We start from the raw sequence: 16,772 nt of genomic DNA on the forward strand, positions 1-16,772 counted from the left end.
AGCGGCATATACCAGGAGCTGTAAATTCATACATAAAGTAGGTGTGTGTGGGAAAAATACACACAAAAATACTACTGCAAACTTTGAAAAAATGCTGGTGGTAAAATGTGTGCATGCAAAGAGTTAAAATACCAGCATTTAAAATACCCTGTGGTGTCTAGTTTTCAAAAATATATGGCTTTATTGGGCACACTGAAATGGCCCGGCTCAAAGATTTACCAAATAGGGCATGGGCAGTGGATCCCCAAATGCCAAAGTTCCACATTGAAAAATGTGCACGCTCCAAATGTGGCCCTTTTGCCCCCAAACAGCCAGACAAAATCATTCATGTGGGGTATCACTGCGCTCAGGAGATATTGCTGAACACATATTGGGGTCTTTTGTGATAGTGACATATACGAGAACTTTTTAATTCATACCTGAAGTAAAATGTGTGTGACAAAACAAATGCAAAAAAATGACTACCACAAAGTTTGACAAAGGCTGGTGGTAGATATGGTGCATGGAAAGAGTTAAAATACTAGCATTTGAAATACCCTGGGGTGTCTAGTTTTCAAAAATATATGGCTTTATTGGGCATACTGAAATGGCCCGGCTCAAAGATGTACCAAATAGGGCATGGGCAGTGGATCCCCAAATGCCAAAGTTCAACATTGAAAATGCGCATGCCCCAAATGTGGCCCTTTTTCCCCCAAACAGCCAGGCAAAATCATTCATGTGAGGTATCGCTGTACTCAGGAGATGTTGCTAAACACATATTGGGGTGTTTTATGCAAAAAAATGACTACCATAAAGTTTGACAAAAGCTGATGGTAGAATTAGTGCTTGGAAAGGGTTAAAATACTAGCACTTGGAATACACTGGGCTGTCTAGTTTTCAAAAATATATGACTTGATGGGGTAAATTGCATTGGCCGGCTTCAAAGATACCCGAAATGGCACATGGGGGGAAGAATTACCAGATTTGGAAAAAATGGCTTTGAAATAGCAAAACGCTACCTGTACTTTTTGCCCCATAATGTGTAGAAAAAAGCAAAAAAACATAAAAACATTGGGTATTTCTAAACTCAGGACAAATAGTAGAATCTATTTAGCAGGTTTTTTCATTACCTTTTATAGATGAGTAAAAGATTTTTCAGCTAAAAGTTAGAAACAGTCATTTTTTTTCTAAATTTTTCACCATATTTTATACTTTTTTTAATAGTAAATAATATGATACAATCAAAACAATGTCATCTAAGGAAAGCCCTTCTTGTCCTGAAAAAAACAATATCTAATGTGTGTGGGTTCAGTAAACGGGAAAGAAGAAAATTACAACTAAACACGAGCAGCGCAGAAATGTTAAAACGGCCATTGTCACGAAGGGTACAAAAAGTAAAATCAGCCTTTGTCACGAAGTGGTTAAAAACTGTTCAGAATTTGTTAAAACATAATAATAATATAAAGATTCCACAGGAGTGTAGAGTTTACAATTTTACATCTTTCCTTAGGTTTTAAGATCTGCTACATAACTTAATCCTTTACGGCCAGGACATTTCACAACTGTGAGCATCCAACAACGTATAATAGAAGGACACTTTTCAGGCCATATCATAGGAACACAAATACATGTAAGTAGAAACATTTAGAAGCGGGGGGGGGGACAAACCCACATATATATATATATATATATATATATATATATATATTTATTTCTATTAGTTTTACCTGTGATATTTATAGCTTAACAAATATTCACCTACATTTGTATACTTTATCAGGATTTGTGTTGCACTACATACACTATATTGATAAAAATATAGGGACACCTGATCATTACACCAACAGGGACTTTTATGGCATTGCATTCAATACATAGACATTAATATGAAGTTTGCAGCTATAACAGCTTCCACTGTTCCTCTAACCCAGGGGTCCTCAAACTACGGCCCGCCGGGTGTTTTTGCCTCAGGACATCCATGTTCTCCGAAAGATGCTTTCGAAACACAAGGATGCCTCTGTGAAGTCCCTGCGGCACGCGTTTACTTTAAAAACGCGGGGACCGCCGGGAGCAGGCGCACGCAGCGACGTCACTGACGTCCCATGCGTGCACCCATGGCAACCGAGCGCCGCAATATGCCGGCATATTGCGGCGCTCAGCAGTGAAACAGCCGGCACCAGCAAGCGGCTTTTAAACACTGATGCGGAGGAGAGAGAGGGACGCCTAGCAACCGCTCGGGCGCCCCTCGTTCTCCCCCGCATCCAAAAAAAGAAGACAGCCTTTAAAAGCCGCTCGCTGGTGCCCGCTGCTGGGCGCCGAAATATGACATCATATTACGGCGCTCAGCAGTGAAGCAGCAGGCACCAGCGAGCGGTGCAGGAAGAAAGAAGCATCGTACTCCCGTCGCTGGACTTCAAGGTGAGGGGGGGGATATATAGTGGGTAAGGGGGGAGAGGATATATAATGGGTAAGGGGGGAGAGGACATATAGTGGGTAAGGGGGGAGAGGGTATATAGTGGGTGGGGGGGATATATAGTGGGTAGGGGGGAAGGGTATATTTGTTGATTTAACTTTACTTGTTCTTCATTTTAAATATTGTATTTATTCCCGTTTTGTTTCTTCACTTCAAAATAAGATATATGCAGTGTGCATAGGTATTTGTTCATAGTTTTTTTTTTTAACAATAGTCCGGCCCTCCAACGGTCTGAGGGACTGTGAACTGGCCCCCTGTTTAAAAAGTTTGAGGACCCCTGCTCTAACCCATCCGGCCATGTCTTTATGGACCTTGCTTTGTGCACTGGGGCACAGTCAAGCTGGAATAGAGAAGGTCTCTAAACATTTCTCAAGCACACAAACATTTCAAGGGGCCACACAACTATAGTATGCATTAATGTGCCCCTTTAAAGTATATCCAATTTGTTTATTCGGCTATTACCTGCAGACCTCATTAGCAGCTGTGCTATAAAGTTATCTGTGAATTCTGCAGAATTCAGCCATACAGTCGTTCTAACAAACATTGTAAGCTCGCAGCAAAATAATTCGGATTCAGGAAGCCGCAAATCCTTAAGTACACAACAGGGTGAATTAGTTGTCCTGGTTTAAGTTGAAGTGCAAGAAGTGAATCATCTTTGATACCAGAGTCCTGTACCGCTACCTGTAGCCAGAGTACATAGTCCTAAATTGCAGGCAACTTTAACTGGGGTTTAATTCATTTAAATGAGCGTGGAAGACTTGCTGAACTTCTGGTTTCTTTGCAAGATCTACTGCTTTAAACCCAGATGAGTCGCGTGAATGCTTTATTCCAGACGCCAGCAGAAGGTGAACGCATTGTGCATGTTGGCCAGCAGACGCCAAGTGAAGAGCTGCAAGGAGGACACACCATACTGTATGAGAAAGTGCCTACAGCCATAGATACATTGGTCTTGTATGTTCACACACTGTATACCTGGTGTAACAACAACTGCACAAAGGAATACTAAACAACCTTCCTAGACACAAAAGATGTTTATTACTACAGGAGGGATTTTGGTTAAACACTTCCCTATTTGTAGCGTTAGCTTAAATGTATCTTCATGTAATTGTGGGTTTGTATTTGTGCCAGATGGGTTCCTCTTATACTGGGTTTTTTTTTTTTTTACGATTTCTGCTTACAAAACCATTTTACTGGCCGCTATGATAAGACCACTTTTCAAACGTTGCAACACAATTACTTTTTAGACGTTTTTTAACAATGACAAGATTACAGTATTTAAAAATCATCTTCTTTCCCAGTTTTCCATAATTTCTAATCTTGATTGCAAATGGCATGGCCCTGATGTAAAAAAAAAAACCAAAAACCTGACAGCACCACTGAGTTATGAACATTAAGACATTCAAAATTACACTCAGTAGATTTAAATGTATTTTTAAGTTAAAACATGTTCTTACAGAAAAATGATACTTTGCTTGAAATGAGTGTTTGGTGCAGAAATATAATTTATATTTATCTTTATTGATGCATCCTTTTCCGGCTCCTAAACGTTTCTGCATTCTACATAGATTTATATCAGGTTTGTAACATTTTACAATAAAATGGATATGCATAAGACTGTTTTCCAAATCAACCGATTCACTGAACTCTTACCGGATCTCTGTTTAGCATCTTTATAGTGGAGATCAGCACCAAGTGACAGTAGAGTTGAAATTGTGCTGAGATGTCCTTCCTGTGAAATTAATTAAAACATAGGCAGCGAGTTTCAAAAAAAAAATAAAAAAAAAAAAAAATCCTTTCCCATCATAATTAATAATCATTATGTCACCGTTCAGCTAAGGCCATCTGCTGATGGGAGCAGGGAAAGCATAAGATTTTATTGGAAATCTTGATAGGTTTATGTTTTTATACCTTATTATGAAACCCATTACCAAATTCAAGTTTTATTGATGGAATTACATTTAAGTACTTTGGGGGGATTAAGCTAAATAGATTACACCTTTACACGGCAGTAAGAAGAATGTCATAGTAGTTTTTTAAAACTATACTAGTACAAAAGACCATCCTAGTGCCATTACCATATGTTTTATCTTGTCGGTAGCTTGAATGCTTCTATAAAACCCTCCCACATCATGTAGTAATCACAAATTTGTCCAGTATGTATTTAAATAAATAAGTAGAATTTTCACCTATGGTATTAAAATTGTTTTTGGGGTCATCAAGTGGGTGTTGGATTTAAAGTGCCAGGGCCACCCCATCATTCCAGGTCCAGCCCTGAATAAACCAGCATTCAAGAATAATAGCAAATCTTATGGCTACCTGAAGATCTTGGGAAACTAATTTAACCTTTTCTGATCTTTGACCAATTTGCTCAGATTTCTGAAAAACCCATCCTCTGTTCCTTCTGGTTTGTAGAAGTAAATATGTTAAATGACTCCCAAAGCTTTCGAAAATAACTTGCAAACACCAAAAGGAACAATATCGTGAATAACCATGTAACATACTAGACCTTTGCGGCATAATGAAGCGCGCTAAGTTGGGCTGAAGTTGCTTTCTCGTTTACGTTGACACCGAGATCAGACACAAGGTACTGGATAGATTGGTCCTGTCCAGTTACCGCAGCCAGATGCAAAGCCTGGGCACCAATTTTATCCACAGCTGTGTGGGAAATCTATGGAATAAAGACCATTAGACATTAACCATTTAAAATAGACACAATGCACAGAGGACATGTTTACCCACATAAATAAATGTTATAACTGGCTCTGAAAACATAGTACCCTTAACAGAACACAATGGGGGATTATACAAAATGAATGCGGTCTTTTATTATAAAATATTATATTACTAATACAATTATGAAAATTATGACATTTGTATGACGTCTTTAACACAAGGTTTATAGACTCAATTTATGCGCAGCAGTAATCTGCAATGCTAATCTGAATTAATGTAAGATTTTGATCTGTCGGCAGAAGTCTAAATCTTTACGTTTGGGCTACTCATTACCCCGTGGAGGCCAGCCATGCTGTTGCCATGATGAATCTGGGGGCCCGGTGAGGCGAGGGACACGAGGTGCCCAGGGGGTCACGTAATGTGCATTACTTGACTCACGGCACCCCCCCCCAGGAAAGCACAGGTTGACGGATTCACAATGGCAGCCCTGCCGATCCCTGGGGGCCAGAAAGTGGCTTCTAGTCGCCATGGTGACCTAGCGCCAAGGGTTTGTTGAGCGCTGTCTTAAAACAAACATCTTCTGCAGGGGAAATAGCTCAGGGGACCAGCAGAACCAGCCTATGCATTTGCAAAACGAACAAATAATGTAATGGTGCCATGCATCTATCATATACATTTCACAGAAACTGAAGTATTTCTCTTGTGTCAAATGCTTACGAACGGCATAGACTCCTCTCACTATTGGGTTCACTAGTACAGCGCTAAACTAGCACATACAAGTAGCGTACCCTTTTCCTGTCTCTGAGAAGCCGAGCTACGCGAACATGGCCATTCTGTACAGCATCCATGAAGGGAGTCACTCCACAGCTGTCCTTACAATCCGGCTCGTAGCCACACCTGAAAAGAGGGGAAACTAAGATGTTTGAAGGTTCGTATTATCCAACCACTGTACTTAAGGCCCCTTGAAGTGGCATACGTATACTTATTCAATTACAAATATCCTGAAAAGGGCAGATTATTGGACATACCACAAAATAATAGTCTTTTCCAGGTGCTCCCACATCATTGTATACTCTGGCCAGCATTGTTTCCAAAAAGTTTATGGAGGAAGTGCACACAAGAAGCCACAAAGACATAGAGAAGGTGGCAGTGGGCTTACAAGCGACAAAGGCAAACGGGAGCCCATTACTGCGTGTCACTCTGCCCGTTACATACAGACTGCGTGTCTCTACCAAGCTCGTTTAGAAGGAGCACATTATTACCTATACATGAACCTTACCTCTCTAGCAACGCTTCCACCGCCTTGAAGCACCCGTGCATCGCTGATATATAGAAGGTAACATAAAACAATCATTACTACACAGAACACTCGCTAGTCTATATATTACAAAAGTTAAAACACTGACAAAGTACAGCACAACTTGTGGAAGAGGAGATTTCAATGTCGGTTTATAACACCAGACGAGTGCATCGTACATAAAGGATACTCAGCCCATAGGGGCATGGAAAGTACTTTGTGAACAACCTTTTTTGGGGTAAAGTGAATAACTTTAATACCTGCCGTGTGTAAAGGAGTTCTCTTAATCTTGCTCTCTGTGTTCCATACGTCCGGACAGATATCTAGGAGGTAACAGATAATGGCTGGGTCTCCCTCTCGCGAAGCTATGTGGAAGCAGTTCCAGCCATCCTTGTTCTTCAGCCTTGGATTGGCTCCATGTGCAATCAGATCTTTAATCACATCTAGACTTTTTCTAGTGCAGGCCATCATGAGAGGAGTCCTGCAACCAAGCAACTCTATCACGCCAACGCACACTCCACATATAAAAACAAACTTACTTCTTCCAGTCTCAGCTAATACAGACATTTTCTACGAAGGATACAGCCAAATGACCCCTATCTCACTAAAGTTAAAATGGCAATCGATATCTCAGGATGAGGAAATATGCGTTGTCTTATGACTAATTTTAATCGTGATTAATAACAGCTTTACATTTTCCAATGAATACATTAAACACTACACTTACCAGTTCCAAATTAAGGGTATTTAAAAAAAAAATGAATAGCTAGATAAGTTTCTAGCAGATGTTCCCATTGTGCCTTTTCAAAGATCCAGACACCATTTTTCTAAGGTAAAACAGTAAATGTATTTTGTATGACTATGGCACATCACTAATATTTGTTGCCTCTAAATTGAAGTGAATAAGAAAGACTCGTTCCTGCCCTCTGGCTGTTTAGTAGGACAAAGGATAATTTCCATAATTAGGTTTTTTTAAACAGGCTAATGTGGGAAACAGTGCCACCTGCCCTCCAGATCTGAAAAAAAAATACTCCAGATCAACAGGCGAAGTCCAGAAAAGTCAAGCTGCTTTAAGAGCCCAGGCTACATGGGAGCTCTGTGCTAAGACAGGCTTAGTTTCATTCAGGACATTTTCTAGGCTGGTTTAAATTAATAAACAAAGCAAAGTAAATGAGATAGAAGACACCTGTAATAGTTTTCATTCTTTAAAGGAATATTTAGCCACCATGCATAGATCATCAGCCTGGTACTCCCTCTGTCACAACTGCCAGATAACTCCAGCATAGTGTTCTGGCTGTAGGCATTTCAGGAGCAGATGATGCTCCAGCATAGTGTTGTGGCTCACAGAAAAGGCAGAGGATGCTCCAGCATAGTGTTCTGCTGAAGGCATCTCAGGAGCAGATGATGCTCCAGCATAGTGTTGTGGCTCACAGAAAAGGCAGAGGATGCTCCAGCATAGTGTTGTGGCTCACAGAAAGGACAGATGATGCTCCAGCATAGTATTCCAGCTGCCACTATGGCTGCAGGACACTCCAGCATAGAATTCTGGCTGCAAGTGATGGCAGAGTAGGTTCCACAATAGCATTCCAGCTGCCAGAATGGCCAGGGGACAGACTCTTGTAGCAATCTCTGCTCAAACACATTTTAGATAAATATGATGTGCTATGATTGATTGATTGATGTAACAGTAATGTACTCCATTTTAAAGTGATACTCCAGCCATTAGATGCACTTTAATACATTATATCTGAATGTATCTCTAACTTTTCACAATGTCCCATTTTCATTGTTCAGGGGGTTGCTTGAGAGGCTAGAGTATCTATTTAAATACAAGTATGAAAAAAATCATTTCTTTTAATTAAACCAGTGTCTTCTATCTCTATTTCATTTACTTTTGTCATAAAGAATCACAGCAATGTGATGTTTGAAAAGCGATTCACCAACATGTGTTCCCACAATTGAAATCTAGTGGTCTGGAAGTTTAATGAAAAAAAATACAATTAAAATAAAAAACTTTTATGCAACATGTAAACTGCATTATTCTATACAGCAGAGTGTTGAATATTCCAAGAAAAATAACTGTATTCCCTTGTTAATGACACAATCTTTTAAGGTATTATCTTTTAAAATATTAAGATACTTCTTTGACGTGTCTGTTCCTTCAACCTGCATCTGTGTGTGTGTGAATATATATATTTTATTTTTTATTAATTTTTTTCATCAAAAAGAAATGTCAATTTTACACAGTCAAGATTAAATGTAATACAAAATATACAATAGGTTAAAATATGTAATTTAAACTATTGAGACATTTTTACAAAAAAGTGACTACTACGCTGCTCTAAATAAAACCTGTCATTTCAGACCACGTGAGGCACAGTTGTAAGTGATCAGAAGAGGCAATCTATATGTATATCTACATATATAATATGACTGCAGATGTGAGTGTCCTGTTCTTACCAATCAGCTTTTTTCAAGCAGTCCACCTCTGCCCCCTTACTGAGAAGATATAACAAACACTGGTGGTGACCCATGGATGCAGCTTCATGGAGAGGCCTCTTGTAATCATTGTTCAGAACTTCAATATCCACGCCCATAACCTCCACCAAATAAGTTAAGATGTCGAGGTGTCCGTGTCTGGCAGCATAATGAAGCAAAGTATCCCCAGACCTGCCAAAGTGCTTTATGGACAGATCCCCGAGCAATCGAGCTTCTTTCCGCAGCTCCTCCTGCAAAAGCCCACACTTGCCTTCCTGAATTAATTTCAGGATGTGTTTTTGCTGCTCTTCACCAGACATAGTTTTTTAATGTGCGTAGCCGGAAAAGCACAATGTACTAATACGTCGCTAACTATTAACTGCCCAGTGCCCTTTCGCACAGTGTTCTCTCTGACAATTCTACATTCCCCATCAAAACAACACGTGCACTGGTACCCGGCGGTACACAAGTCCTTAATGGACCATCATGCGCATACCCTGGGGTGTTCTGGAGCGTTAGGCGAGAAGAAGCTGGTATACGAGCGCCATGTCTCGGAAAGGCACATACTCGTCCCTTAGACTATACCAGCAAACAGCGGGCGTGGCTTAATTATGCCTTTTCCAATCTGCTTTGACAAATATTATCTAGTAGGTGGGCGTTACTGTATGCCAAAATGAGGCGTGAAACGCAGCTTGGTTGTGGTATAGCGTAGCGCCTCAGTTGGTTGATAAGTGGTGCTTGGGAAATGTGTGGATGTTTATGATAGTTTCTTATATGGTTACCTTATCGTATGCATTTATGTAGGTATAGCATTAGACGGGATCCACAAGGAAGCGGCTAGTTAGACAGCAATGTTATAGCCAGTTGGAGTGATATTTAGAAGTCTATTATATTCTATTTGGGGGTAGGTGGATATTCATTAACAAAACGGATTGCAACATCTAAATAACACAAGACATAGAATTTAGAAAAATAGACCGTGGTCTTTTGTTTAGTTTACATATAACATTAACCCCTTCGTGACAATGGCTGATTTTATTTTTTGTACCCTTAGTGACAATGGCTGTTATGACGGTGATCGTGTTTGTCTGTAATTTTCTACTTTCCCGTTTACTGAACCCACACAAGTTTTATATTGGGTTTTTTGGGGGACAAGTACAGCTTTATTTAGATGTCATTATTTTGATCTTATCTAATGTACTACTAAAAAGATACAAAATAAGTTGAAAAATACCCAATGTTTTCATGTTTTTTTGCAAGTTATAGGGCATTTATAAAACTATTTTTCTCAAAACTGGTAATTCTGCCCCATGTCCTATTTGGTACACCTACGTGCAGCCAGGTAATATATTTGGTATCCTGGTATCTGGGAACGGAAATAGTTTGCAATAACATTTCGTTATAAGCATGTCAAAATAAGAAATTAAAGAAGCCATAGTAAGGGGAAAAACCCAATACGCCTTAATGACACCAGTACATATAAAACGGGACGGGTGGGACAAAGTCCAAAGCGACGTTAACAATGCAATCTTTGGTCTTTTGACGTGCATAAAAGTAACGCTGCGTTTGATTGGGGGAATGAAGAATAATTTGGGAGTTTTGATTGGCTGTTACTTTGCACGGATCCACGGCTGGTCGGCAGAGCTAAAGCGGAACTACTCAGCGTAATAGAAAAGACACCGGGCAGAGCGGGAGTACAAAGTATGGATGCGTTTAATATTATTTCTATTTGGTTACGTATAGGATAATATGTGCGCATTTTGGGGGGTATCGGCGTCTGCATGCTTAACTCGGGATAACATGGGCTTTACTAAACAGTTATATTTTGTGTGCTTCCTCGAGTTCATATCCTTGTAGTAACGCTACAAAAAATATCCAGCTTTTAAGAAATCTTATATTGTTTATTCCTTTTTATCAGCATAGACTGTATATCGTCGTTATTTTGGAAACAGCTGTTTGGATAACGTATATGGATATATTCAACAAATGCAGAAAAATGAAAATGTGATATTTGTATAAATTAAGTTTTGGTACATTCTTCCAAATCTTTATGAAGTAGTAACTGATTTTTATACAAATAAAGCAATTTCTTACTTTTAAATGCCTGGAGGGTGCTTAGCTGTTAGCTCCCATTTTTGCTTTTATACCTGATTTTATGTGAGAGTACCTAGAAGAACTGATGATGTTTTAATGGCAAAAGGTGGTCACACCAAATATTTGATTTGGTTTAGATTTTTATTCTGTTCACTTTGTATTTTGTTACAACTGTCTATTTCTGAAAGCATTATTTCTTTACAGCATTTTTCACACCTGCCCGAAACTTTTGCACAGTACTGTATATTAAAATAAATAGTTTAAGTGACTTACCTTAAGGAGAAGATGATGGTATGACCCACCTCCTGGTCATTCACCGTGAGCACTTGGGGAGGGGGGTTCTATTTAGAACCCGAAACCCTAATCCAACTGTAACTGAGTAACCTTATAATTTTATCTAAATGTTATCCTTTTTTTATTCATTTTTATCACTTTTTGGTGAGCAGTGAGAAGACTGAGGCATCTGACAGAGACCGATTGCCAGCAGTTAGGCCAGAGCAGAGAAGGTTCTTATTCACTCACTCAGCCTTTGAGCCAGAGAAGAACCAGCAGAGATGTAAACCATGGGCTTTATCCCAGGAAACGAGCAGAAAGATTTAGCAGAGGTAGGAAAGTTCACTTCTCATCACGGTGGACTGTGTCACCTTGGGAGTGCCTGAACCCGCGTGAAAACAAATTGCGGTTTTCACATTTGACCTAACTTCCTTGTTTGCGTGGGTAAAAAAACAGCCTAGATGAATTGTCATAACCCACCGTATACTATCCTGCTTCCTGGGTTTTATTCTGTGAAGCTTGAATTTTTCAGGAAGGTGGTGTTTTCAACTCGCTAACTTCACTAGCCATTATAGGCCAGTCCTGGCAAGTTGCTCATGTGAGAAGGGCATAATTGCATACCTTAAACAGCATCATCAACCGAATTATACATAATTGGAGGCCCATCTTTTTGCAGGATAAGCTCCTTTTCTAAGCCCCTTCATAATACATAAAGAACATAATGCTCTATAGCAGATTCGAAGGTCAGTGAATAAACTCCTCCTCCTCCTACTACTACTACTTTCATTATACTCTAGAATATATTATATAAGTCAATTCTTTAACGCTACATCTGAATGATATAAAGCCAATTACGGTTTAAAAGCCAGATCAGATAAGACAAATTTAATTGAATGCAGAAGGCTAGCCTGATCATGGATGGAAGGCACTTCATTAAAAAGAGACAAACGTTATTTAGTCCCAACACGTTTGCAAAAGGTATCCAGGTAATCCTTTTTATTTAACATCAATCTTCCGGCAGTGAGTAAGCCACAACAAATATTAATATCCCGGCTATATATATAGCAGCCAAAATTTGTATCGCTAGAAAATGGAATTTAGCGGAAAAAATTGCTTGGAAAGATGTTGCCACACAGTTCGAATACCAAAAGAAGATGGAACTAGGCTTCTTTGGATCTAGAGGTCAACACAATTTATACGAACAAATCTGGAGACCCTGGGAAAATCTCCCTAGTGATAAAAAAGAATAGATACTCCTCCCGTGGGAATCCTTTCGCCTAATGTAACTCTTATCCCCAAGCATATGTGATGGTTGAATGAATGATGTAAGAATGTACAACTTGAACATTATATGTAAAGTTGGTAATTGAGATTATAATGGTATTTACCTTCCTGTAAACTGTTGAAACTATGCAAAACTTTTTTTTTTCTTTTGCCAATTATGGAAGGAATTAATTGATATGTATAATTTGGAAAATCTTAATAAATTACAAAAAAAAAAAAAAGACACGTCAAAAATATTCCATTTGCTTTGAATGCTGGGGACACTTTGTCATAGGATCAGAAGATGTTTTTAAAAGGTAATAAATTATGCTAGGAAATGTCAGATCTTCTGAGTGCCATCCCCTAAGCACACTCATTTGATGTTCTGTCTGCATTTACGAGTGCTGGATCATCAAAACGTTTCATTGCAATTAAGGTTTAGCAAGTGGATTACTTCAGAGAGTTAGCCCTGTTTTCTAACACTCATTATATATTTCTAAAATATATTGTGTTTTTGCATTCTTTCTCATATGTTTCATCCTCTTCCAAAATCTTACTGTTATAAGAATTATTTATTTTGTACAGATACACTGTGACATATAAACTACAAATGTTTAAAAACTGTACCCTACATTCAAACTCATATGTGTAGTGTGAAATAAGAGATAAATAACTGAAATGGAATTGTACTTTTTTTGTAAATGTAGTTCACATGATCAGTTGATCAGAAAATATATTTTTTATTCTTCAGCAAACTTCACTACACAATAATGCGTAACATTTAAGTGCACGGACAATACTCAATATAAATATTGTTTTAATAGGTAGATCCAGTACTGGATTTCAGAAAAACAGCATGAATAAAGACAGGGATTCTTCCAGCAGCAAACCTATTCCCATTAATGTTGAAGAAATGGACTGCACTGCGTCAGAAGATGAGCTATTCTTAAATTACAGTGATGAAGTCTCTGAACAGTTTGATGGGGCTAATATGTCTCAAACAGAGGCCGCCTCAAATAGGAAACGCCATTGTTATTCTGCAGAAAGTGGGAGCCCAGACAAAAAGTACTTGCTCTCCGGTGGAGATTGCAGGACAATACCTTCACAAAATATTGTGGAGGAGGAGGATGATTTAGTTCCGGACCCTTGCTATGGACTCTTGGGTGTCAAAGACCCTGTGCCTTGTGAAAAAATCAACCAGTTTCCAGATGAGCTTTTACAATGTATATTTGGCTTCCTCCCCATGGTGGAGCTTTTCAAAAATGTGAGCTTGGTGTGCCAGAAATGGAAGACCTTGGTCAGCGATGCATTGGTTTGTATTTTTGCATCTTTGTGTATAATTTCCCCCCCCATTTAAATCAGGGATGTAGCTTTCCAATCACAACTTTCAATTTCAGGATGCTTCTTCTGTGTTTTGTATTTTAGTTTATTCCATGGAAAAAATGTTACCACAGATATATCGGAAAAGATTCCCAAGCGGTAAATGATATTGGTAATCTTCTTAAGACAAATGGAATAACTGCCGAAAATGACCGCTGCATTCTAAATCTTGTGAAGTAAGTGTTATAAAGGTTGTAGTGGTTGGCAAAGTGTCTAAGAATAGTGAGTGGCTGGCGAATGAAAATGCCTAAGCTTGTTGTATGTAAATATTTAACAACTGCTGATATAGGCTTTTCCGCTTTGATCTTTAAAGTGGCTTTTGTTGTTTTGCCTAAGCAACAATGCTGAAAACTAACCAAATTAGCATGTTACTGCATAAATCGTGTAAATTATGTTTTTAAGTGCTTGTGTTAGAGGCAGGGCTGAGCCTCCTGGGTGGGTGTGGCAATACTGCTTACTCCTCCCTTTAACAAACATAACCCTTCTAACCACACCCATTTTTTACACTGAGGGTGGTACAGCACAACTCCCATCAATATATATGGTTAAAAGGCATATCATGGGGCAGAGTGGCAAGCCTGGGGCAGATGTGCATAACTGGGGGGGGGGGCAGGTTGGCAAATAAAAGGAAATAAAAACAAAAAATATATATTTTTCTCAATCACAGCTTTTATTAAATATGAAAAGATAGTTTACATGAATTAATAAAGAAATAAAAGTTTATAAAGAATATCGTGAAGAATAATGTGATCACTGTTTTGTTCCACTGAATAAAATGGAACATTTTCATCTAAAAATGTTTTGATTCCATTATGTCTGTTATTATGTATTTAATTTATTAGAGCCTTTTAACACTTGTGCTTTCTGGCATTTTAATACAAATAACGTGATTAAAAAGAATAGTTATTTGTATGGCAAATAGTGTGACTCGGGTATGTATTAGGGGTGCGTGTGGGTATAAGAGCTTGACCGCGAGATAAACTATATTGGGCTGGTCTCCAAATGTTTCCAGGGCTGCTTTTCAGTCCCAGTCCGGCCCTGCCTCTACCCCCCCCTTTTCGAATTCACTTACCTTGGTGAAGTCCTGCGGTGGGAGCGCGTGACCTTGTGAGGGGACCTCGTGCTCCCACCACTGCAGTCGGGTCACCGCAGAGGTGGGGGCAGAACTTTTTAATGAGCTAAAGCTCTTAGCCCCTCGTTCTCCTGTGTCCCTGGTTAGAGGTTTGTTCATAAACCGTAAGTTAAAACATCTCACAATAACTGAAGATTGGCTTTGACTTATGCACAAGGAATTTGATGGGCTGTTGTCTATTTATCGATGAATTATGCAGGACCGACTTTCTTGCAAGAGGAACTTGTTTGGGATTTGCTTTTAGAATGCATAATTGAGGGTGGAAGACAATGTTTAAACTTGCCTAAAAGCTCATGGTGAACCACGCTTATGCACACTGCAACTAATTTGGTATTCATACACTCAGCCTGTGTACACTTTTGTTAAGTGTGTTTTATTGATTTCTCGACAGGTACTTTTCTACTCACATAAGTTCCCGTGATGCAAACCATGAGGCTATATTGGGCTGTTTGAAGAAACATCATTTATATGCAGTTGCTGAGGCTTGTGTTATTCACAGGCTACCTGAAATGGGGAATATTACTGAGGTACTTAACCCAACTTAAGTTTTATTTTGTCTTTGTGAGAATGAAGAGAAAGGGGGGATCTGACTTTCTGTCTGCTTTGAAACTTAATCTCTGCATTATACCTTCACTGCTGTATCATAGTTTTGACCATAGTTATGGAAAAAAACAAATTAAGTTGCATATAATGACTGGAGTATTAAACTTTGTAGCATGTAATGTTCATTTTAGGGCTGCAACAACGAATCGATAAAATCGATAATAATCGATTATGAAAATCGTTTTCAACGATTTTCATCGATTAGTTGAATCGATTTTTATCGATTTATAAAATTATGTTTTTCAGAGCAAACGCTCTGAAAAACTCCCGTCCTTCTATAATCCGATCTCAAACAGAGATCGGATTATAACTGTAGAATCCAGACCCCCCGCAGAGCTGCAGGAGACCTGGATCCTCTCTGCCACCCGGTGAGGGTCTGTGCAAAACACACAGACATCCTCCGCTTCTCCCCTTCCGCTTCTCCCCTCCACTTCCGCCGGGGCTTCTATTACTGAACCCGGCGTCACGTGACCTTCCGGTGCGGCTTCCATCATGGAAGCCCCAACGGAAGCGGAGGGGAGAAGCGGCTGTCTGCGCGCATTGCACAGACCCCTACCGGCTGCCGGAGAGGATCCAGGTCCGGCTGCAGCGCCTGCAGGGGATTTGGATTTAAGTGGGCGATGTGCGCAACCTCCGGTACTTCATCTCGCTGCCACTTCCACCTGCCCCACCAGGGGTTAATATATCAACAGAAGAAAAACAGGACAAGTAAGCAGCACTGGGTAAGTATTATCTTTATTTTTATGCTCATTTGCCCTGTGTTTCTTCTGTTGATATATTAACCCCTGGTGGGGCAGGTAGAATTTTTGCGGGATCTATTAATTATGTGCATTTGTGTTTTGTTTTTTTTATGTCTATAAGGTGTATCAGGGGGGACAGTGGCATGAAGGCGCTATAAGGTGTATCAGGGGGGACAGTGGCATGAAGGCACTATAAGGCATATCAGGGGGCACAGTGGCATCTCAGTGGCATATAGGGGTAAAAGGCATATCGGGGCATGGTGGCATATCAAGGGTAAAGGTATATAGGGGGCTATAAGGCATATCAGGAGGGCACAGTTGCATATCGGGGCACTGTGGCATATATGGGGCTATAAGGCATATCAGGGGGCACAGTGGCATATTAGG

General features: G+C 39.5%; 2 protein-coding genes across 2 annotated transcripts in view; one reads left to right on the plus strand and one right to left on the minus strand.

Annotated features, from left to right (window-relative positions):
* Positions 1 to 3,171: 3,171 nt before the first annotated feature.
* On the minus strand, positions 3,172 to 9,220 carry LOC149298774 (ankyrin repeat domain-containing protein 16-like). The gene is made up of 7 exons (XM_089487087.1): positions 8,883 to 9,220; positions 6,683 to 6,903; positions 6,405 to 6,447; positions 5,914 to 6,022; positions 4,959 to 5,120; positions 4,103 to 4,181; positions 3,172 to 3,341 (listed from the first exon to the last, which is right to left on the minus strand). Exons 1-7 carry the CDS (start codon positions 9,218 to 9,220, stop codon positions 3,172 to 3,174), a joined length of 1,122 nt encoding a protein of 373 aa, XP_089343213.1.
* A 353-nt stretch (positions 9,221 to 9,573) lies between these two features.
* Positions 9,574 to 16,772, plus strand: part of LOC149298775 (F-box DNA helicase 1-like) — a 39,771-nt gene continuing 32,572 nt past the window's right edge. The window contains exons 1-5 of the mRNA XM_089487088.1: positions 9,574 to 9,601; positions 11,441 to 11,599; positions 13,355 to 13,842; positions 13,956 to 14,086; positions 15,434 to 15,569. Of these exons, the coding sequence (XP_089343214.1) occupies positions 9,574 to 9,601; positions 11,441 to 11,599; positions 13,355 to 13,842; positions 13,956 to 14,086; positions 15,434 to 15,569 (942 nt within the window). The remainder of the gene's footprint in view (positions 9,602 to 11,440; positions 11,600 to 13,354; positions 13,843 to 13,955; positions 14,087 to 15,433; positions 15,570 to 16,772) is intronic.

The sequence above is a fragment of the Sceloporus occidentalis genome, unplaced genomic scaffold (assembly GCF_023333645.1).
Source record: "Sceloporus occidentalis isolate IW3139 unplaced genomic scaffold, rSceOcc1.0.p SCAF_31, whole genome shotgun sequence".
Classification (NCBI taxonomy): domain Eukaryota; kingdom Metazoa; phylum Chordata; class Lepidosauria; order Squamata; family Phrynosomatidae; genus Sceloporus; species Sceloporus occidentalis.

Coding starts and splice junctions, on each gene's coding strand:
- LOC149298774 (XM_089487087.1), bottom strand. CDS start 9,220: ATGTCTGGTGAAGAGCAGCAAAAACACATCCTGAAATTAATTCAGGAA. Junction 6,023..6,404: donor GTGGAAGCGTTGCTAGAGAG/GTAAGGTTCATG, acceptor CCCTCTTTTCAG/GTGTGGCTACGAGCCGGATT. Junction 5,121..5,913: donor TTCTCAGAGACAGGAAAAGG/GTACGCTACTTG, acceptor TTTATTCCATAG/ATTTCCCACACAGCTGTGGA.